At 33.9% G+C, this 24,762-nt stretch overlaps 3 protein-coding genes across 3 annotated transcripts; all 3 read right to left on the bottom strand.

Annotated features, from left to right (window-relative positions):
* Positions 1-4,064: 4,064 nt before the first annotated feature.
* LOC104826258 (protein NUCLEAR FUSION DEFECTIVE 4-like) lies at positions 4,065-6,462 on the bottom strand. The gene is made up of 2 exons (XM_010558904.1): positions 5,776-6,462; positions 4,065-5,396 (listed from the first exon to the last, which is right to left on the bottom strand). The coding sequence occupies exons 1-2, from the start codon at positions 6,350-6,352 to the stop codon at positions 4,174-4,176; spliced, it is 1,800 nt and encodes a 599-aa protein (XP_010557206.1). The 5' UTR covers positions 6,353-6,462; the 3' UTR covers positions 4,065-4,173.
* Positions 6,463-13,167: 6,705 nt separating this feature from the next.
* On the bottom strand, positions 13,168-15,941 carry LOC104826188 (patatin-like protein 6). Its single transcript, XM_010558796.1, is given in 3 exon segments — positions 13,168-13,780; positions 14,090-14,151; positions 14,154-15,941. Coding segments are annotated over 3 exon segments (1,527 nt in total). The 5' UTR covers positions 15,289-15,941; the 3' UTR covers positions 13,168-13,450.
* A 4,639-nt stretch (positions 15,942-20,580) lies between these two features.
* LOC104826115 (AP2-like ethylene-responsive transcription factor SMZ) lies at positions 20,581-23,831 on the bottom strand. Its single transcript, XM_010558686.1, has 7 exons — positions 23,306-23,831; positions 23,076-23,101; positions 22,871-22,901; positions 22,674-22,761; positions 22,398-22,543; positions 22,053-22,135; positions 20,581-20,965 (listed from the first exon to the last, which is right to left on the bottom strand). The coding sequence occupies exons 1-7, from the start codon at positions 23,719-23,721 to the stop codon at positions 20,697-20,699; spliced, it is 1,059 nt and encodes a 352-aa protein (XP_010556988.1). The 5' UTR covers positions 23,722-23,831; the 3' UTR covers positions 20,581-20,696.
* Positions 23,832-24,762: the final 931 nt, after the last annotated feature.

The raw sequence follows: 24,762 nt of genomic DNA, 5'->3' as shown, positions 1-24,762 counted from the left end.
ATTAATGAATCGAATCTGAAGCGAAACCCGAAAATGGTCACTCCTAGTTGTCGATGTCGAGATCGAGATCGAGATTGAAATTGTCCCGAGTTCAAAGTTCGACAAAGGCGAGCGATGGCGAGGGCGAAGGTACGTTGATAGAGAAAGTGTTCGGCATCCACGGACCAAATCAAAACTCCAATCTCGATATTCATAGATCGGGGAGTACCAACGATTTAAAGCTTGAACTAGAACTCGATTTAATTGGACATATAATTAAAAATTGAAAATTTTCCGAATTCCCTACCATAGTACCATATAAAATAAGATAACGTGGTAGTATATATTTATTATTTTCCATCGAGAGTAACACAAATAAATTTATGCGGTGTGATATAAATAAATGTTTGGGAAGAAGAAAAAAAAAGAAAATGAATATTGGGGGGAAACCCTAGGAAAGGGCACGAGCCTGTGCTTGTAGTTATTCCAGCAACCACCCAACCACGCGTGCGACTGTTTCGACACAAACACACATGACCATGTATCCCCTGCAGATTTTTTTTTTTTTTTTTTGATAACCGGGTAATCCTAGGTCCAAAGGGCCCAGACTAATCCCGACCCACACGCACAACCGGCACCACACGTGTGGGATGTGAAACACCCGAAGGTGGCCGGAGGGGAAATCTCCATACCCTGAGTGTTGAACCCACGACCTCTTGTTCAGGAAGTGAGCTCTCAAACCAACAGAGTTGGGGGAGATCCCCTATCCCCTGCAGATTTTTTTTTTTCTGGGTACATAGATACATATATATATATATATATATATAAGTATGTGTATGTATATATGTATATGCATATGTATGCATATATTATAGGCAAACTAGCTGTTTCGATATGTCGTGTTTGGTTCGACCAGAAAATATGGGGCCTTCACGTTGTCTGTCTCATGTTTCCTGCATGGCATGCATGGAATTACTATACCTCATATATATTTTTTTTTTTTTTTTTGATAACCGGGTAATCCTAGGTCCAAAGGGCCCAGACTAATCCCGACCCACACGCACAACCGGCACCACACGTGTGGGATGTGAAACACCCGAAGGTGGCCGGAGGGGAAATCTCCATACCCTGAGTGTTGAACCCACGACCTCTTGTTCAGGAAGTGAGCTCTCAAACCAACAGAGTTGGGGGAGATCCCCTATCCCCTGCAGATTTTTTGTTTCTTTCTGTATTTTTTTATTATTGAAAATAAAATACTTATCGTAAAAGTAATAAAATGCGTAAATGCAACTTTTACTGAAACGCCGATTCCAATTGGTTAATATAATGTGGAATATTCAAGCGATAATGTGGACTGACTGAGAACTACAAAACTTATTGTAATGGAATCGTATGGAAATCGTGAAATTCAGGCGGCTGATAGAATTGGAACTCAAACATATAGTTTTATCATATGTAATTTTTTACTGTAAATTTGTAATTTCGTTGGTTCTCAAAGTTATAATTTAACTATTTAAAGAATAATTAAAGTGAACTTTTTAAAGGCCAGTTCTAGATCAATACTGTACTGTTTCTGCAAAATAAATAAATCTAATTTTACAAAATTTTCTGCAATCTTTTAATGAGCTAAATTTGATTGAATTTTATTCTTCTCACAATTTGGAAGGGAACACAGTTCATTTTATTCTTCTCATTCCATTCAATATTTATTTTATTTTATTATGTTCTGTTCTTTTATAATTGCCATTAGAAACCTTAATTCTATATATATTTTTAAAAAAAAACTCATTCAAGGTCCATTTATTCCTTCTTTTTATTCCTCTTTTTACCAATTTATTTAGTGTTTATTACTCATTCACGGGTGATGATGATTCATAATCCTAAGTATGATTAAGATATGCAACAACGTGTATTATGAATCTATATATTTTTAAAACACAGTACACAAAACCATATCCCAATCATATTTTTTTTATATTTTTTAGTTAAATAGTCGGTAGAGAAAATATATAGAAAGAAATGATGAGTTTTTCTTTTTTGCTTTGGGAATAAATTTCTGAAAATTTATTATAATAAATTGATCAAATAAAGATAAAAATAATCATATGGCGTGGCATGGACCACTAGGGAATATTATATAAATAATATTCTGTAACATTTCTCTAGATTTAATTTTACCAATCAAAGTAGGTCAAAAAGAGAATTTCAACCACCGAGGACCACGCTCCACTTTATTAATTAATTTACTTACTTTATTTTTCTTTTAAAATAATTAAGCCAATATCGTTTCATGCGACATGATGTGTAGTGTGTACGCAGATATTGCCCGTGTACGTGGTTATATATATTATATATATAGAGAGAGATCTAACAAATATAATATTTTATAATTTAATAAGAAAAATGAGGTGTGTATATATCTCAATTCATAAATACAAATCAATGTAAATTCATCAAAGATCTGCAGATTGATCCAAATTTAGACAGTTAAAACAGTGACATGGAATGAGTAACGTTTATTCCGAATTCGAACTTTAAAATTAGAGAGGAATAATATATTCCAAAATCTAAATCATCTCATTGACTCTCGATCTCGTGATTAGTTTGATGTTTTCTTCACGATATTGAATTGTAACAAATCTCGAATATTTTAAGTATTTATATGATTCCAACAAAATAGGTCTCGAAAGTGTTACTAAGGGGGCATGCCTGATAGGATGTTAGATTTTTTAGAAAAACTTCTATTTTTACACTATTTCCCCCTATTTTTTTACATTATTTTATACGCGAACACGGTCTTTAAGATTTGCATTTTACCTTAAATTAACACACGGTTTTATTTTCAATCATTTTTAAAATTTGGCGCATATATATATATATATATATGGGAATTTTCACGTGTTTTAAGAGTTGTATACGTCATCCTTTATTTAGCAAAGGAAACTGAATTGTATATTTGGATAGAATAGAAATTAGGTGGTGTCAATATTGAATTGCAACTTACCCGTAGAATTACAAGTGGGCCTAATAACCACATGTAGTGGGCCTCTAGGCCCAACATTCGCTCCAAATTCCCCAATTTCCATGATCCATCTTGTCAAGGGATGGTTCTCTTTCTCACTCCTCCTCGTTCTTTTAAAACTATAATTTGAAAACATAATATTTTTCGGACAAAATACAAATTATACTCTTTTGTTTTTTTGGGTGCATTTTATAAAAGATTTCTTTAATCTATCTTTTGAAATTTGTGCGATATGAAAACTTAGTGATTCATATATGAACGGAAAAGAAATGGATCACGTGAAAAATAGTGTAAAACACGTACGTGTGTGTACAGCCCGTGTCCACGGAGCCTGTGACAAGGATCGTCCTAGATTTCGTGTATAATTAAAAAAAGAAGTCATACCAACATGTGTTCCATAACTAAAGCCCATCCCACTTGCGATCATGTTTTTTTTTTTTGGAATAAATAATTCTTTATTCAATGCACAACGGCCCTTTCACTATTACCAACCTGCATTGCATGCACGACATCCCAAAACATTAAATGACAAATTTAACGCGAAAATAAAAAGCAAAAATAATCAAATTCGCATGACAAAGATTTTATTCGTCGGTTAACGATAAGTGGTTGGCCGAATGGCGAAAAAGTGTTGCTCTCTGAGTCTCGGTCGCCAGTTCGAAACCAGCTGATGGGGAGGAATGGTTGTATTTAAAGTGTTGCTCTCTAGGCCCTTAAATATACTTTAAAGGTTGTTTTCGGGGGGTCTGAGGGGATATAGGTTGGGGCGAAGGTCCAGGTGAACCTATCGTTTATAAAAAAAGAGAGAAGATTTCGTCGTCTACAAATCTAAGATTTTCTTTACATAAAATTTATATCCGGTTAAACTTCGGTTTAGACATAGGTCGATTTCGATTTTTATTTTAAAATGATATTTTATTTTACATTACGTTGGTTTTGAATTATATTCAATTTTATTTAAAAGTTTTAGATTGAGTTCCATTTAAATAAATTTTATATTATTTAGCTTTGGATTCAATTAACCTGCCCTCCCAATAAACATAGCACTCAATTTCCACACATGTATAGAAGAAAATATTATTATTTCACCGTTTTTACATTTTTATATACCCAACCCAGCAATTTCAACTATGTAAATAGAGTACATACCATTTCATGATTTTAAATTTTTACTATTCTATCCGTACTCCTTTGCCTCGAACGGCATCGTTTTGATCCGCCACCCTTTCCGTCTCAGCGGTCCTCGCGTCTGCCCTGAATTTCTTATAGATATCGCTCTTGTAGAACTTCTTGGTCCTAACCACCAAAAGGGCAGAGACCAAAACGCCGAACAACGTGGCCGCAGTTATTATGATGAACGACGTTTTGAAACACGCGGTCCCATTGCACGTTAGGTCTTCACCCTCTTGCCTCGTTAACCCTAATTCCCTCATCTGCCTCTCCGCTTCCTTGTCGTACAAGTTACCCGCGACTCGAACGCTCAGCAAGTACGATCCGACGGGACTCGCCATCCCTCCGAAGTTATACAACGTCGAGTAATACTTTAGCCCGAAGATTTCGGATATTATCGCGAAAATGAGAGGCCATTGAGCGCCGAAGCAGAAGCCGATGATGACCGAGGCGATGTACAGGCCGCCCGGAACGTTGAAGGCGATGAGGAGGTGGCCGATGCATGAGACCAAGAGGATAATGGTGAACATTAATGGTCTCGGGAACTTGTACTTGATCAAGAAGATTTCGGACACGACCCCTGAAGAGACACGACCGAAGTAGTTCCATATGCTGACGAGTGAGACGAACGTGCTGATGCTACGTTTAGGGTAACCTAACGAGTCTCCGATCTGTCCCAAGTTGTCGATCGCCGTCAGTGTCCCTCCTACTCCGCATATCGTCGCCAAGAACAAGATCAGCATGTCGGCGCTGAACAACGCTTGCAAGATCGTGTAGTCTTCTCCTCTGTCCGGCGGGCTAAACACCGTCTTCCAACACGAAGGCGACTTCACCTCGTTTGAAACATCCTTAACGCTCTTGCTTCCACTGTCCTCGTTATTGCTGCTCGTTTCTTGATCTATGGCGGGTTTTTCGGTGACAATATTTAGCGGCGAGGGATCGTTCAAAGCGGATTGTTTCTCCTTCCATAGTCTTTTTTCCTCGAGGATTACCACAACGATCGGTAAGAGGAGCAACAAGATTACCACACCGGCACTGCCTCCGTACTCGCTGCGGGTGAAACCGGTTACCTTGTCGGTGATGATGACGATCATGAGGAAAGTGGCGAGGCCCAATGATATGTAGAGGAATTTGTAGAAGATCTTTAGCTCATTTGGCTGCCTAACGACCCTCATTATCCTTATTGTCCTCAAGAACGCGAAGGAAATCGCCGCGGGTAACCAACCTAAGTGCCATAGCCACAATCGCACGGAACAGAATTCGTATAAAAAAGGGTAATCTATTTTTTTTTCTTAACATGTTTTACGTGCGGCCAAACTTTGCATGAGCAGAGTCACACAAACCGAATTTAGATCAAAAGGGTCTTTTTGGTTTCCATGTTTTTAGGGCAAACTAAGGCAAGTTCTGTTGAAAACTAGTCAAGATTCTGTCTTTTTTGGTAGGAACTAATCAAGATTCTGTGATTTTTGGATGGGCATGATCAAGAAAAAAAAAAGATCTGCTTTCTATCGATCTTACAAGCAGGATCAAGATTCAGAGTTGCAGAATCAAGAATCAATAGCGAACCCCCCCAAAAAAAAAACGAAACAGAGGAGAGCACATACCGATGAGCAAGATCAAAGACTTGGTGTCGTCTCCATAGAAAGCGTGGAAAAGTTGAGTGATGATGGCGCCACTGAGGCCGACATAACCCTTGAGAATCCCCAACACAACTCCCCGAGACTCTGGGAAGTTCTTTACGCACGTGACTAGAGCTCCGGTGTTAGCGAAAGACTGAGAATTCGCCCCGACACAGATGTACAAACACATGTGCCACACGTGCGGTTTCGGGATCCGATTCGTGACGGCTAACCAAATCATGAAGTAGCCGAAGAAGTTGAGGACTGCGCCCATGGAGAGGACGACCCAAGGAGGAGTAACCTCGTTGATGAGACCGGACAAGACACCCACGTTGGCTCCGAGGTCTTTGAAGAAACTGAGGAGGGTCACTGTTGTTTGGTCGTAGCCTAAGGAGCGTTTGATCTCGTTGGAATAGAGACCGAACATGTATGTTGCTCCTGACGAAGACATGACCAGAAGACTCACGAAGAACATGAACCATCTTCCGGTGATTGTCTGGACGGCGAAGCTCTTCATCGTCGCCGGTGCTCCTACGCCTCCGGCGTGATTTGCCGCCACCATTTCTGCTAGTTTTGTGCGAGTTCTTGTTGTGTGTCTGTGAAGAGGTTTTAATGGAGTTTCTGGTTGGTTTCGTGTTGAGTTTTATGAGAACGAAATGAGGAGAGAGAGAGAGCCACGGAAACATTTTGGATTAGGTTGCAGGGAGAAAAGATTTAGTTTACTAAAACTATTCTTAATTATTTAATTTAAATGATATAAATATAATGAAAATTATTATTAGTTTATATATATGTCCTTAATTAAATCAAATTAATATTCGTTCCTAAAAAACATGTATACAACGGTTCGATGGTGAATCTTCCAAACTTTTTGGTTTTTTTCTTCTAAATTTCTATCATTGTTTTATGAATGTGAATCTTTATTAATGTATTATATATATATATATATATATACGCGTGTGTGTGTGTATTTTGAAATATTCTGCAAAAAGATAGAAAATAAATTTATTAATCTGAAAAAACATCTGTAAATTTTATATTTAAAATTTGTTTCGGGTTTTTATAATTTATTTATTAGACAATCTATTTATTGTGTTGCATTATATTTGATTTCACATGAAAAAATTATTAAAATACAAATTTTAACACTCAAATATATTTGTATTTTATTTTATTTGAGACACATTTTTTCAGTTCAAAACAATAATTTCAAGACCACCCATGTAATGAAATACGGTTGAATCCACCCACAAAAACACACAAAATTCATAATAGTCTAAATTAAGTTAGACTAATCTAATTGATAGTCATGCCAATAGTAGATAAATTTGCTGGGATATAGAACTATTTATTTTGTTTTTAAAAATAAATTATTGGAAATAACGCTAGTGGGGGTAATTAATGTCCGGATAATAATTCTCTCCACAAAAGTAGGAAATGTGAATTTAATAAGGTCCAGTCTATAGATGGACCAAGAAAAGAGGTGGTTTAATAATTTATTTATATACATATATATATATATATATCACATACTCGTGTACATAGCACGGAAGTCCAAGGTGGGCCCACGAAAGATAACGAGTAACGACGACCAGGTATTGTAATTTGCTTATTTTATATTATATATATATATTGAATAGTCGGTCCATTGACTAATTATTTCCAACTGATTAATCAATCTATTCTTTGCAAGACTCTTTGTGTGAACGAGAGAGCATGCATACACTACTATCAATCTCTGTTATTTGTAATTCATTTATTCTATTTCTGGTGTTAAAAGTCTAATATGATAATATTTTATTAAAATTATAAAGAAAGTATGATGTAACAATATATATATAATTATATTAAATTGATTTTTAGATCAAAATCGGTTATTAAATATGATTCAATTTAATTTTGTATATTGTGAAGTAAATGTTGGCCTATGTTGTTTACATATTTGTTATTGTTATTTTTATAAGTTTATAATAAAATGGTAATGTATATGTATTGTGAAAATTTAAAACGTAATAACACTGTTCGGATATTAAGCCAATTCCATAACAATTTTTCTTTTTCTTTTAATATATATATATATATATATAAACTATGAAGTCTCTAATGTTATTAGATACTTTAATATGTTACTAGAAACAGACACATCTATTCTACTTTTTAAAATCGTATTTTGATATTTTAAATATTTTTCGTCTATCTTGATACATGATTTGGTATTTTCGTCGATTTTAGTATATATACTATATTTTCGAATAATGACATTCAAAACTATAACAGAAATCATTTTTGTCTTTTTTCCCCTTAATAAATAATATTTTATGGTCACCTCACGTATAATAGAGAAAATGTTTTTCTATTATTAATAATGGGAAGAATACATCATAGCAAAATACAATAGAATATTATAGGCATAACATCTAAGGTAAATCATAACAATATTAATGATAATATTCTAAGAATAATATCTTCCTATAACGCAATCAGGTGTATATGTTTTGCTTATTTTTGGTTATTTGACCGTTTTAGATTATTTAAAAATAGATTTTTAGGTATCAAACTGACAAAACATATGAAAATAAAAATGTAGGTATTAAAAAAGGTAATGTATTAAATTTTACAATGGAAAATAATATAGAAACAAAAGATATTTTGTTATCAATATTCAAAATTTGAAAATGCCTAAATCAGTGCAAATTAATACACGAAAACTATGAATTAGATTTCAACCTTATCTCTATATAAACTGCAACTCGATTTATTCATGTATACAAAGAAATTACATAAACACATTGAAAATGATAGGGTTCAAATTAGATTTATTTATGGACGCATGTTATCAAGTAAATCATATAGTTTTTTTAGAACATTGTTAATGTATATTCTGGCTAGATCCACCTAATGACATAATTTTCTATAAAAATTAAAATCTGATGAAAATAGAATAACAAAAAAAATTATTTAAAAAGATTTGATAATCAAGTAATGAACAAAAAAAATTCGATTTTTCAAATTATTTGATTTGATTTCGAGATTAGTCTGATAAATTCCATAAAAGTTTCTTTGTACAAAATACAAAAAATATATATATATATATATATCTACTTTTCCCTTAACCAATAAACTAGTATCCTACGTGGTCATACGGACGTCATGTTTTTTTTGTCGCGTCAGCATTTTTTTTTAACTCCGAATATAAAGTTTACCCGTATTCATTTTTACCATGTGTTCACTGTAGATGTTTCAAACTTTTTAATAACCATTTCACTCTCATATAACAATTACAATTAGAGAATATTAACAAATTATATTTATATAAAATTTTATATTATCGTATTTTCTATTTATACTTTTTGTTATTAAAACTTTTATTAAAAACTATATCATATATTTTATTATCAATAAAAATAAAAACAAGATTTAATAATATTTTAAAAAATATTTATCGATGGATATCTAACTGATTTTCATGATATTATTTATTTTGGCACCAATAGTGAAGCTAGTTGAATTATTTATAAGCGATTACGAGATTTAGTGAGATTAACTATGAAATGTTTTTAATAACATGTGAATCTATCTATAGTCATGGAATATTCACTCTTTAATGTATATAATATAATATATGTGATACTTTGATGGTTTAAATTTCTTATCTTACGATTCACCAAAAAAAAATATCTTATCATATTTAATTTCATATAAGTTATGTTTATGTAATATATGACATAATTAAACCATTGTCTTATGAATAATGCCAATTTGCTAAGTGTCACGTCTACACTGCCCGTCCGTTTTCATTGATCATAGTTGGCACCGACGTCTGGCCCTAAACCAAAGGCTGTAATAATACTCTTGATCAACTCACCCGTTAAATCGCAAGTTCAAAATTCTAATTTAATCAAGTTAAATTATTATTATTTTTTTCAAAATTTATTATAAAGGAAAAGAGTTAAATCACATTTACTTATATATATTAGGATATGATGGAAAAAATATTAAAATTTTGTGATTATTCCGCTTAAAACTTTTCAGATATTGAAAGGAAAATAGATATCGGCGCGATATAATGTATATAGTTTGTGACAATTAAATATCTGTTAATTATTTTAAATTTTGTTTTTAGGTTGAAATAATTCATTATTTGTCTTATGTTGTATATGAATTGAAATAAGTATATATATATATATATATTGCGAACTATATGAGATTTTCAACTGATTTAAAAAATATAATAGAAAGGTATGAATTGAAAGTCAACGAATATCACCAGTGATATGATGTGATCCGAACCAACCCGCCTAAGTGAGTGCACCTAAAAATTTGGAGGAATATTCCAAATTTTGTCCAAATGATTTGGATTAGATTCTCTGTGTTCACTGGGCCGAAATTTATCTACCGGAAAGAAAAGCCCACAATTTTTTTTTTGTCATGGATAACAAAAAATGGTTATTTTAAATGTTTATTTACGCATTTTTAGTTTAAATAGAAATAATATTGGACGAATACGATCGATCATAATTCTTTTGGAAAACCGGGTATTCTAGATCAGATTAATTTTGAGATCGAGAGCAAATCATGCGATTGAAATTATACTCCTCTCCTCAATTTGAGGTTTGCACTCGGGACTCCGTTTCACCGGTTGAACTATCCAAATTGGGTTGATCATAGGTAAATTAAAAGCTGGAAAATTGTGAAACAAGCAAATCATATATAATAAAAAAAGCTCAAATAAAAGATTTCACAAACAATACAAAAAGGTTCCATAACAAGAAGAAATGGATTCATTCCAATTTTTACCTATCAACAATCAAACAAAGACGGCCGTCCAACGACTTGCCTCGGACGGTTGCAAGGACAAGTGGTAAGGGTGGACGTTTCAGTATTTGTTCGGCCTAAAAAATATGTATTAATTGATTATTATATTATTTATATTTTAATATTTGGTTCGGTTTCAAAAAACAAAGTTATTACCATTCGAGATTTTATAACTGTTCGATTAAAAAATGATACCGATTTTTTTTGTTCGGTACCGAAATGCCCACCACTATAGCTGCCGGACTTTGGTATCGTTCATCCTCCACTGATACTCGTCCCTGAGGTATTTGTCTATACATATAATGTATATGTGTATGATGTGTTTGATCGTCGAGATAAGTACCATAAAAACATAGGGAGGCACTTATCTTGACAATCATGATATACATATACATTATACATATAGACAAATACCTATACTAAAAATCTTCACTACACGTATATGGATGTATCCCTATGTTTACAGGTAGGTGTATGGATGTATATAAATAGATGTGTATGTATAGCTGTATGTATATACGGATGATATTGGACAAAGTCTTCGCTGCACTAAAAATCCAAATCCAACGGAACTGAACTGAACTAGACGTGATAGAGTTAGAACACAAAGTGTATGAAATGCAAACATGTTTTAAGTGGCAAGTCCCTAGTATGATTTCTTTTCCATGGGACCCAGCTTTATTATTTTTAGTTTTCTTTTCCGCGGTTTATTTTAATTTTAGATATACTCTATTCTTTTTGAAAATAGACAAAACCTGTGGGTCCATGATGTTTGATTCTGTGTTTCCATCTATTTAAATATTTTTATTTTCAATATAAGAAAATTATTATTTGTGCTGGACAGTCTAATTACTTTTATGCAAAAATAGCTTTTTAGATGGGTAACTTTATTTTCATAAATGAAGTGGAACAATGCTTTATGGTTCAAGATAAAAAAAAGTAATTATCATTCCGAGAAATTGGAGAATAATTCAACTCCTACCATAATATTTCCATTCAAATATATAATAATTTCATCTCAAATTTAAAATGAATTGATTATCTATGATTATAATTTTTAAAAAATGAAATCGAATTTTGATTAAATATTAAATAATAAAAAATTGAATTAAAAATATGGAATAAAAAATCAAAATTAAATGGATATATATTTCTCATAAAAACAGAATCTAAAAATAAAAATAAAGAGGAAAAAAATGGTAACAGCTGAATCGTATAATGTTGACTGATGAATACTTCGGATGGCAACGTGTAATTATTTTATTTAATTTAATAGCGATAATAATAACAATGGAAACTCACCATTTTTTTTTGTAACGTTACAAACTTGCAAAAAATGGTCAGCGATAGACAACTTATAAATAATTCTCTTTTCGTCGTACAAAAACCGTCCTCTTATGAGAAAGTTTTTTTTTTAAAAAAAAAAGATGAAGCGAATCAAAATGGGCCAACTTTGTCTGTGCAAAAAAGATTTCATTTTCGTCATACATTCTGTGGTTAGAAAATAATAATAATGGCAAAATATTTGAAAAGAAAAGATAAGATGAAGCGAATACAAAATGGACCGACTTTGTCTATGCAAAAAAAAAACAAAAAACAAACGAGTGTCGGTCGAGAGTCCCGAACCGACAGTCCGACGTGGGGCTTTACAAATATAATATATTCTTCACGGACGTACAAAGCTCGTCGAAACGACCTCGTTTTTTTCCGGATATTTATTTAAAAAAAAAACGTTTTTATTTTCCGATTAAATCAAAGAAAGTGACAATTGGGGAGCCGCCACCCAAATGATACGACAATGCAACCATATTTTCTTGGTATGTTGTATTCATTAGGGTCCAATTTCACATCTTGTAACCCACAAAATGAAACCGAATGTTAGATTAGATTATGATTGGATTTTGTCCCTTGAAGAAGAGTCGCCAATATATATATATATATATATATATATACACCCAAAAGTTGAGATTATTTGAATCCGAATCCAAATATTTCGCATCTAATATTTTGATCTATATATCCAAATTTGGATAGTTCAACCGCCGGACGTAAAACATGTATCTCGTTCCGAATTCGAATCTCAAATTTAAGTAGAACACTGTATATTCCAAATCACATAGTGGACTAAGATTAGTTTAGACTTTAGTACAAAACACTTGGTTATAAAAAAAAAACATTTTGATCTATATGTTCTAGTATCTGAATTTTGAAAAAAAATAATATAAAATCATAAATAAAATAATTAAGTAATCCTTCGATCTATTTACATCTATTTATTTTCATGAATTTGTAAGGAACGGTATAAAATCGTAAGAATCTAAAAAAAAATATTTGCCAATACAATTCTATAAAATGCAAGAATCAAAACGGCAAACATCAAATATCTTCACCCTTTACCTAAACTAGTAACATTTCATCTTCAAGAATTTATGTTCAACGAGATCTCAAAAGAATCTCTTTGAAGATTCTAAGTTTTAAAATTAATAATAACATTAAAAAAATCATCATTGTTGAAACCCAATAAATAAATAAATAAATAAAATAAAACCAAATATACCGAAAGAGAAGTCTGAAAAGGACACTTAAAGCTTAGAAATAAGAATCATTCTGTCTATGCAAAGACGCCGAAATAAGCGGAGGGAACAAAACACAAAACCAATGATGAATGTCTCTGAGACCACAAGTGAAACCCTTTTCTACGATCGATGTTGTTCTTGGAGAACAGCCCGAAACTATACAATTTTTTTTTCTCGGAATCTTGACAAGTAAAAAAAAAATCTATCGGGACTTGTAATAAGAACTTTGAGAATTTATCATATACTCACAAGCCCCTTGTTGATGATGTTCACCTTTCTCTCGCGGTTCCACCGATGATGTCGTCGTTCGCCGCCGCCGCCGCCGTCTTCTGGCTAGTCCGGTGGGCGGATCGCTTGAACGCGACGGTGGGAGCGATCCTGCAACTTCTCCGCTGGTGCTCCCTCACGAGTTCCTCGGCCAACCAGTCCAGCTTCTCGAAGTTGCTCTGTTCTTCGATTCTTTTGCCTCCAAACAGGACGGATTCTACGTTCTTTTGCTTCAGCATCTCCTCCGCCACTCCCATCAGCATGTTCACGTTGCTCGGGCTCGGATCTGTATCTATGTCTGGTCTGCACGGGCCAAAGCTCGACCCGTTCGCCTGCCAAAACCCGCACACAAAAAAATGATCGCTGTTACGAAATTCCGGTCAAAGGCAAACCCGATGAGGCGGAGATTCAAGTGAGGCAAGATCCAAACGACTAAAGATCTCCAGTTTTTACATCAGACCAAACATATTGATGAACTCCCGAGTTCTTCTCCTTTGAAGCTTTAAAGCCAATGTCTATGGAACCATTTACTCATGAGACAGAAGATGGCTCAGTTCAAATGGGACATCTATAGCAAATCCTAGTTAGAACCAAAGTCTTCAGTTTCAGACATAAATCAAACGAACCACAAAAGACTTTACCTGAATCCGGACATAGTTACTACTCCGACACTGACCAAACGCCATGGCCACGGCCTGGTCCCATCGGCTGATATACGGGCCACAGAGCGAGCCCAATGCTTGGGCTTCCACCGTCTCACCCGCTCGTAACCATAGTTCACATCCAAAGCCTGACCCGTCCCCAGAGACAGGACAAGCAAATCCTCCACGCCCCTCACGAATGGGAACTCCTGCTTGTTGTGGAGCACGTGCGTGATCGCAGCCGCGGTCGGGTTGCTCATCGCCAAGCCTCCGTCCACGGCCAAACACCTTGTCGAGCCGTCCACGGACGCCATCTCCACGGCCTCGAACGCACCCGGCTCAGCCCATGTAGCCCGGCAAACCTCCCACAGCCTGAAATCGTAGCTGTCCGTCTCGAGCGCGTCGGCTCGTGAGAACAAGAATGGCGCAGAGCTCGAGAGGTCGTAACATGGGATTAGAACAGGTTTGAGCGTGTCTTTGAGTGTTAGGTCGGAAAATGCCTCCTTCATTGCCTTCTCCAGCTTCGCCGTGCCCGACCCGGACCCGGTTCTCATGACCCGATTTAGGAGCCCCGAGGAGGAGGCGCGTCCGGGCTTGTAGAAGCTCCCGCCGTTCTGAGCCAGGAACCGCCACGTGTCCTCCGCCCGGAAGATCGGCCGGTTCCCGTCGCTCGACGCGAATAGCATCGCGGTGAAGATACCTCCGATGCCGGAGCCAGTGGCGACGTCAAAGTAATCGGCGACTCGGGCATTTGGATCGCCGGATTTCGATTTCAGGGCGTTTTCTAGATACGCCAAAGCCTTGCCCGGCAAAATCCCTCTCATGCCCCCTCCATCGATGCTCAGGACACAGATTTTGCCTCTCTGGTTCTTGATCGAACCCGGAACTCCGCCCCCGTCCTCCGCCGCCGCCGCAGCCGGAGTCACGGGTTCGAGGGCCCGGGGAACCATGAGCTTTGGGTCGTCGTACCCGAAGAGGAACTTGCTCTCGAGAATCGAGAAAATCTCATAGCTGAGCTTATCCGTGTCGATGCTCGGTTCCTGCATCTCCGCCGCGGTGTTATCGCTCGCCACCTCGAAAACCTCCATCGCCGCCGTTGTGCCGCCGCCAACTCCGCCACCGTGTTTGATGAAATGCTTAATAACGGTGGTCGGAGTTCCTCCGGAGGAGCCAATCGGATTGTCGTGTACCCTTTGCATGACGAATTTCAGCTCCACCCACCAAAGAGATTTGTTGAAAAGAGAGTGTTTGTTGGGTTTCACAACCTAGACATCATCGCCCCAGAAATCCCCAAATATTTTGACACAGATAAGACAAAATCCCTAATTTTCTTCTCGTGTCGTAAGAACACACGAAAACAATACTCACAGCCTCTCCCCCATTTTCTTACAAGACGACGTCAAAAAAGAATCGATGCCCCTTTTTCCCCCCCTTCCCTCCCGAAACTTTCAAACGACAAAAACCTGTCTTCTCGATTCGAAATTCAAAAGAAAACACGAAAATCACCACGAAAAGACGAGAAAGGCAAAACCCTTTTTCTTTGTTGAATCTTCAAATTCTCTCTCCGTGTTTCCTTCCCTCTTCAACACGACACGGGCTCTTCTTTTCCGGCAAAAAAAGGGCAAACTAATTCTATCTGGAGAATTCACCTCGAGGAAAAGGGAAAAAAGGATCAATTACTTATCTTCTATGTCTGGTTTTTTCTTCGCTTAGGACAGAAAGCAAGAGACGACAACACCAACTCTATTTATTACATGAAGAAAGGGGAGCAGGTGGAAGAAGAAGAGAGTGAGGAGGAAGAAGAGGCAAGAACACAGCAGCTGCAGAAGAGCATGTCTGTTTTTTTATATATATAATCTCACGCTTCACCTTTGTTTTACTTAAACCCCACCTAACAAAAAACGGAAGAAAAAAAAAAAGAAAGCTTGATAATTTAAAAAAAAAAAGAAAAGAAAAAAGAGGAATGAGTAATGAATGTAATTAATTACTTCTCTCTGTTTCATTTCATTTTTGCTTTTTTTTTTAAATTTTATTTCCAGGATCTATTTTCTTTAGGCTTGTACCCGAAAAAATTCCAACTTTATCCCATCATTTTTCTACAATATTTTTTTTTTTTGGAATTTACCTTGAAAATTTCTCGTGAAAAACTATCATTAAAATAAAATTTGACAAATAACAAAGAAATTGGTCTTATGGAGACAATTTATTTATTATTAATATAAAATTTTTACTTGGCGATAATATGAATTTATGTCATTTCAATCTTTTCCACCGATAATTTTTAAAAAAGTATATATTTCAATCATTTCATGGTCGCCGTTCATTTCGGATTTCATACTACACCATATAGAATGGAAGTGCTGATGAAAATTTTTAATTATATTTTGGTATAAAGTCATTCCATAAGCATCAATCATGGAGCATTATTGTGTAATGGTGTCGTTGTTTCTTATGAAGACGAAGCCTAATAATACTTATATATATATATATATATATATATATATATATATATATATATATATATTATGTCATCCACAGTTTTTTAAAAATATATAAATATATATATATATATACAGGATTCGTTTTTATTCGCAAGAAAAGTTTTAATAAAAAATAGGATGTAAAGACAATGCTTTTGTAGAAATTATAAATAAGGAAAACTGGGAATGACTCCGTGTTTGGAAAATTATCTATAAATACACATAGGATAAGATTCTTTACCGAAGAGGACAGATAGATTAGGGGAAAAGATGAGATATTTGTTCACTGCTGTAAAAAAAAATTGACTGGTAATATTACCATATTTAATATGATGAGTTGGCGGATACATTTTATGGATTTAAGCTGGTTACTTTTTTAATTTTCATTTTGTATTTAAAAAATTATTTTTATTTATCGTTGTATTTTATTAAAACATTATTTTGATGTAGTTTTTTTCCTTTTACATTGAATTTGTTTTTTTATATAATTTAGTTCTGGGAAAATATATGTAATTAATTTTAAAATTAAATTTATTCCATATCTAATTATGTATTATTTAATTTTGTGATAATTTTGTATGTTTTTCTATTTTTGTATATTACAAATCACATTAGATATATATACACATTATTTAACAGAACATTTAGGGGAAAATATATCTCCAATTTTAGTCGGACTCTTGATTATTAAGCTTCTAAAACTATGACAATTTCTTAAGGAAATGTATGATTTTTAAAAAATTGAAAGTAACGAGATATCTATTTTGATTTCTAATTTAATATCAGGGCAAAGTCTATTGAATTTTTTTCGTGTTAAATGAATAGTTATTATTATTAAGAGAGATTTTAAACATTTATAAAAAAATGATATTAATTTTTTGGTATAGATAATAAGCTTAAAATTTATGCAATACAGAAACACCACAATAACTATTGGATCTGCGTATCTTTTATAACATATAGTATTTATATCACTCATTTAATGTATGTTATAAGTTTATATCATTTATTACATCATCGAGCACTCTAAAACATCATAAAAAAATCGTACCGAACTAATATTGATCCACTAAACATTGTAGATAATTATTTTTAAAATATAAAATATCATATATTAATCCGAAAACTTGAAATCCAATGTTTATCAAAGTATATATTTTGTAAATTGTGATATAATACCGGTTAATTTGTATAATCAGCCTTTAATCATTACGTTAACAAGCACTACCCATACAATATTTATTGTTAACAAGATATATCCAAAGGAGTTGCCAACTCGACATTTTTTCAATACCTGAATAGTGTATAAACCAGAAAATAACGACAAATTTTACAAAAATATAATATAAATTTGTAATTTGTTCTTATAGATTTCTCAAATGTTAAAATATTTCAAATAGATATCTTAACTCATAAAATTTATAACAATTTGTAATCTCAACTCTAACGACAACGTATAAATTATATGATAATTTTTAATATTAAAACGAAATCGATAATAATTCTCAACAATATTGACTCTAACGAACCATATATAAATTAAATATTAATTTCAACATCGATTATACGAAATTTTAACATTTACTTCGTCGGTCAATTATGACATCTCTGCCTAAGATAATGTAATACGATCTCTCTCTCACACACATTTTCCTATGTTTTGTTTCTTTATCTTATGTGGTCGTTTAAGGGATCGTGTGTGTGTGTGTGTTCTCCGTTGTCTTTTTTCTTCTCTCTCGGAACATCGTTGACCATCGTCGTTGTTCTCGATTAGGCACCGACGGAAAGCTGTACGGCGTTGAACAGTAATCGTTTCGGCCAAGCACTGCCCACGTCACTGTTGTCCCGTGATCAACGGTCCACAGTCCTTACACCACTTTTTCTCTTCTCTTTGTTCTTTTATTATTTAGAAACGTTATCTTTTTCGCCGTACTTGTCGGAGCGCGTGGAGCCCAGACGTCAAATACTCACACACGTCGGCGACACAGTGGATGTGACTGTGTACGAATGCACCTATGGACGTGTGTGTGTGTGCATTTTTGGTATGGTATTTGACTTTGGTTAGGACATATTTTATTTATGATTGAAATGAACCGTCAAAGTGAGAAGATATGTGGCCGAGTGTCTCGTGGGATGAAAAACCTTCCAAGATGAGAGTCGCCTAAAAATGGGTTCGCACGACTGTAAATATATGATCATTTGACCTAATCAAAGTTGGCCGAATGGTGTAAGTGGTTGAAAAAAATAGGGTAGGGTGTCTTTTATCTCTGGTCTTGTGTTCGAGCCACCGTTAAAAAAAATATACAATTTAATTATAACAAGATTGTCTTCGGATTCAGGATGAATGTAATTGAATCGAAAGTATAGTGAATCAATTTAAATTAAAAAAAAAAGGATCATTTCGCCATAAATTGAATTAGTTCGGGATACATACATATCTAATAATCGAAAATTATAGAATTTTTTTTGTTAAATGTTAATCCAAGATGGGCTCAAATTCGGGGGCTCGACAATTATAGAATGTTAAAAAAAAAGTTGAAAATTATAGAAAATTATAGAATTTTTCGCAAATATTAGAGTTATTTTTGTAATTTCTAAAAAAATGCATTTTTTAATTATGTTGGGTACCCTTTGTTTGTAAAATCATGGAGCTCGAATTCGCCCTACCATTAATTTCGGTTTAAATTCCGAATAATTTAGGTGTTCGAAATTTACCGTTTAGAGAAACATCTAATATGATTTGATCTGATATATTAGGGATGTATGATCAATGGTTGGCATATGTAAAGATCATAGGTCATACATAGTTTATTGAATCTGAAAGATAATATAAAACATTCACGGAGCCGAAAATAAAATCAAATCTACAATATACATTGTAAAGAGATATGAAGAAGATTTGAGAAGATTACGTAATATTTAGATTTGATTTTATTTCTATATTTTAGATATTTATATTTATTAAATAAGATATTTTATGATTTTGTTTCTGCTATAAATATTATAATGTTACATGTTGAATAATGAGAAATCTATTGATTCTCCATCTCTTTATCTATTATACATTATCATCGCAAATCTTATCGAATGTTCGATAAATACAAACCTAGATTTCGTGTTAATCTTATCAATCACTATATGGATGGATGTCTATTACCTACAATCTCAAAGCTTTGAAAATCGAATTAGTACCTTAATTAGCTCTTAATTAAACGCCCATCTGGTGTTTACCATATATATCCATCCATCCTCGCTACGAACAAGCGAGTCACTCCCGAGTCACCGGCGAGTTTCTCTCGCATCCTCCTTAATTTTTCAGAAGCAGCGAACGATCATGCATGTCGGGTCCGAAAGATTCAGACGTGACCGACCGACAAGATATGTTCTTCCTCGGTTGTTGTAACGTTTTTCGATACCGGACCGGTCTTTTCTTCTTCACCCACGTGAGACAACGACGTCACGAGGGATACCCAAACGCCGAGGGCCTAGCTCACCAACAGCAGAGATTAACGGTCCCATTGGCAGCCAGGAGTCGTGCAAAACGCGCAGCACTCGCCATTTCCCGGTCGGCAACGGAGATAAGGACGGGCTAAATTAAGGCCGGAGTTTCAGTAACTTTCGCCAAACCCAACTCCCGTCGCCACGCGGATTCGAGGCCCAAAAGGATTTCAACCAAATGTTTAATTTATGCAATCAGATATTGTGCATCCATAAGCACATGCATCAATCAATACTGATAACTAACTATATATACTGAACGTATCAGACTATCCAGATATTGTCTGCATCATTATTTGGATCGAAATACTTATAGCCTAAGAGCTATACATACATACCATCGTCACATATATATACATCATGCAAATTAAATTAAAGACCAATTAACAAAAGCAAAATTAAGTTCGTGGAAAATTTTATATGGCTTAAATGATGGCAGTTATATACACCACAAATTAATTTGTCCATATACATCATACCATAAACTTAAGCAAAAATCACAGGATATATATATATATATAGTGGGATATGCATTTCCTTTTTGTGGATAAGGGTTTTTTCTCATCTTCCAATTCGATATAATTACAATCCAAAAAATAACTGTTAATATATAAAATATGAATGATCCTCTATGGATCAAGAATATAAGGGGAAGTAATATTGGAAGAGGGATTGATAATGGCGATGTAAGGGAATCCTGATGATGCTGCAGCAACTGTCTTCAATGGCTTTTTCATGGTTTCCACCGGTAGATAGATCGGTGACGATCTCTTACCGAACAAATTCACCGTCTTCGATCCGTTAAAACAGTCGGTTGTCTTCGGTTTTGTTTTCGTGGTCGTGGATGATGATGATGATGGTATTCCGAGACTTAGTGAGAGATCGTTGTGTTCGTTTCCTGTTAGAAGAGAAATCTAAATTGAAACATCACGGAATAACTATAATCAAAGATCATTTATTCGAGATGTTGAATGCTAACTTTTGATATATTATATGAGAGTCAGTCAAAGATAATATCACTAATCCGGTGAATCTCGAGTAAGGGGGGCCGTTTTGGGGTATTAACCGAATGACCGAATCGAATAAGATATAACCGTAATTGAACCGAATCCGACATAAAATCCGAATAGATATAACTTCTCTTCATCTGAAATAATCGAACTGAATAAAAAAATAACCGAAAAAACCGATAATTTCTTTGAAAAATGAATTTTTTACCGATAAAAAACCGAATTTGTACTTATAATAATTAATATGTATATATGAATGTGTATAATTTTTAAAATTTTGAAAAGTATAGGGTTTTTTTATAAATAAAAATATAGGGTTTAAATTGCGACGAAAAAAAAGTATATGTTAAAATTTGAAAAGTTTAGTTTTTATTTGTCAATTTAAATATAGTTGGGTATTTAATTTGGAAATGAGATAGTTGAGTATTTAATTTAGAAATTTGGTTAAAGTTCATTTCCCTAATTTAATTATTAACAAATTAAATGAAAGCTATATATACTTTTGAAGTTCATGATTTGATTAGGGTTTTTCATCAACTACCAAACCAACCAATAATATTACTTTTTTTCATGCGACCTACATTTTATAATTTACCTTCATTATTACCGAACCCAAATATAACCGAATCGAAACTTGAAATGATCATCCCTAATCTTAAATATAAAACGTTTACCGTTACTATTCTATTACTAACTAGAAAGCAAACAAAATTTTAAACGTATAAAACACAATATTATTGGAATTTGGAGTCATTTTATTAATTTAGATTGTGGTGCAAGATTTTCTCTGCCGAGTTTTTTTTTTTCAAGAAAGGGATTCTTAAAGGTTCGGTTTTAATTAATTTAATTATTAACAAATTAAATGAAAGCTATACTTTTGAGGTTCATGATTTGATTAGGGTTTTTCATCAACTACCAAACCAACCAATAATATTACTTTTTTCATGCGACCTATACGTACATTTTATAATTTACCTTCATTATAGGCACCTAACATCATTCCTCCTCCGCCGTTTCCCATTTCCTTGCAATCGATGCCTCCCACAACGTCCCATATCCTATAACGAAATCCACGAAAGGCGATTCGGGTTTAAATACGCTATGTTTATTACGGGAAATTTATCGAAAAACTTTGTCATAACGTTTTTCGACGCATACTAAATTCAGAAATTTGTCACGGGATCAACATATATGTTAATCATGAATAGAGTTTTTAAAAAATGATGCAACAGTTCGATTACTGACAGAATTCGGTATATCGATCATTATATATATATATATATATATATATATATATGTTGAGTGTTGATAAAATCATACCGGTTTTGGAAGAGATGGACCGAATCTGAATTCCATTTGTTGCATCTATGGAGCGTGAAGCCTTTGTATCTAGAGGTTCCCCTTGCAAAACTGGCGCTCACTCGCCTCAGTGACTGGACGAACTCTTCTTTGCTTAAGTTGTTCATCTATACGTACACAGATAGATACATCCATTCCTAAAGAATCAGTAATTAATTATTAAAAAAAGCTGGTAAATTGGCGTGGATACAAATCTGGTTGCAACGTTTTAAATCGAAATTTTTGTTAGAAAACAACCTTTTCAATGTCTTCTCTGTAATCGTTGACGTCGAAGTTGATATCTGCGTCGAGGCCTCTGAATTTGATGGCAGCTCGGTCGTATGCTCTGATTTTTTTATAAATATATATGTAATGGTAAATAACATTTTTTAATGAGTTTATATATATATATATATATATATATATATATACATATATTATGTATTTTCTTGTACCTTGCTGCTGCATAGGCAGTGTCAAAACCACCTGTTGAACAAACAAATAAGAAGAAACACTGAAATTTAACGATTATAATCAAAATTGGAAACATCTGTCTCTCTCCCAGTTGAAAATTGGGTACAAAATAATATAAAAAGGTGGAAATACAAAAATATCAAATCATATGGTAAATAAGTAGGGCAGAATTTGATCTATGCTTACCCAAATAAACTTGCTTTCCACAATCCCTATAAAATTATTAAAAAAAAAAAACAAAAGTATTATTCTTCGGTCCAAACATTATAGTTGGTTTAACATTAACGGCATTATTAATGTATCCGAGTTCGGTCAACCATAAGAAACTATGGTAATTAAAATCTTAATCGAGATATATAACAGAAAAAAAAAATCATCTAAAATTAGTATAAATAATTAAATTAGAGAATAATTACCAAATATGAGACTCCCATCGACCGGTTCTTCTGTAGAAAGTGACCCCTCGGTACTGAGAACTCTTAGACCTAGGCCCTCGCCGGCTCTTCTTCGTCGCCTTCTTACTATTGTTATCGTTATGATAAGCAATCTTTTGCAGAGCCGGCGAGAGGTTCAGCCATTGATCGGCGTCTCCGCCGCCGGAGAAGTCGGAAGGATTCTCTCCGGCGATCGGAAAAAGCTGACGTGTCCCGAGGAGAGTGTGATGATGGGGACGTCGGGTTTCGTCGTGGTCTCGTTTTAGAATGCCGAAGGCGATGAAGGGATCGGCGCCGGAGGAGGATTTGTTGGGTGAACAATCTCCGGCGGTAGTTTTCCGATCATCTTCTTCGTGATTGTTGTGTGAGGAGAAGATTCCGAGGTTGAGATCCAACATGGGTTTTTGCTTGTTTTCTTTCTCGTTCCCGAGATTCTTTCGAGACGACGTTGCCGCGGTCCAGAGAGAGAGAGAGATGAGATGAGATGGAGAGGGGGAGAAAAAGAACGTGGAACGTGTTCACTGCTAAGGTTGCATTGTCTACACTTGCCTCTTTTTATTCGTTTTGTTTACAAATAAAAAAAATCAAATATCTGACTTATTATTATTTTTTAAAATCGCACTTTAATTAATTTATATGCAAACTACATATTATATAATACTTTGCTTACTAGTTTTTTTTTATAAAAATCAAATTAATATTTTGAAACGTTTTAAACATTAATAGATCACAAATATTATAAAAATTTCATAATCAATTATGATTTCAATTAATCAATAAAATATACTTAATTTTAATTATAAAATAGTATACAAAATTATTATATAAAAATGATGTATATAAGTTATAGAATTCTAAATATCGGAATAAAAACCTAAATATGTTTTTACAAATTCTATGTATCACATTGCAGTAAATTTCTATAAAACAATTTAGTTTTTTTATTGTGATATTGATAATTTTATACTCTACTCAAAATTAATATACAAAATCTTTTGATTGAATAGAGTTTAGGGTTTTATCCGAAGGTACAAACTTTCTAGTTTAAGAGTAAATCAGATTTAACCTTTCAGCTATATGACGTTTTTTCTTTTTATGGAAAGGTCCACATCGCGGCTGCACACGTGTCAAATAGTATGAAATCTAATGGTTAAGGATTTTTTGTACTTTCCTGTGTATAGATTTTTTTTTGGCGTACAAACGTGTGTGAGATAAAGAGCACATGTTATTTTCTTTATTAACTATAGAAATCAGAAACAGATAAAAAAAACTATATCATTTAATGTAATATTCAACAATTTGTACATTTTCTAATTCTCCCAAATTTAATCTAAAAAATCGAAAACAATATTTATTTTCAATAATATATCAATATTTTCTTAATGCACTAATCTCTCACTCTCTGACGTTTTTTAGGTCACCAATCCTCTGATCGTCGA

Source organism: Tarenaya hassleriana, unplaced genomic scaffold (genome assembly GCF_000463585.1).
Source record: "Tarenaya hassleriana unplaced genomic scaffold, ASM46358v1 Cleome1, whole genome shotgun sequence".
In the NCBI taxonomy this organism is placed as follows: domain Eukaryota; kingdom Viridiplantae; phylum Streptophyta; class Magnoliopsida; order Brassicales; family Cleomaceae; genus Tarenaya; species Tarenaya hassleriana.
Note: the sequence above shows the minus strand (reverse complement) of the source record. Positions and strands in the feature narration are given on the sequence as shown.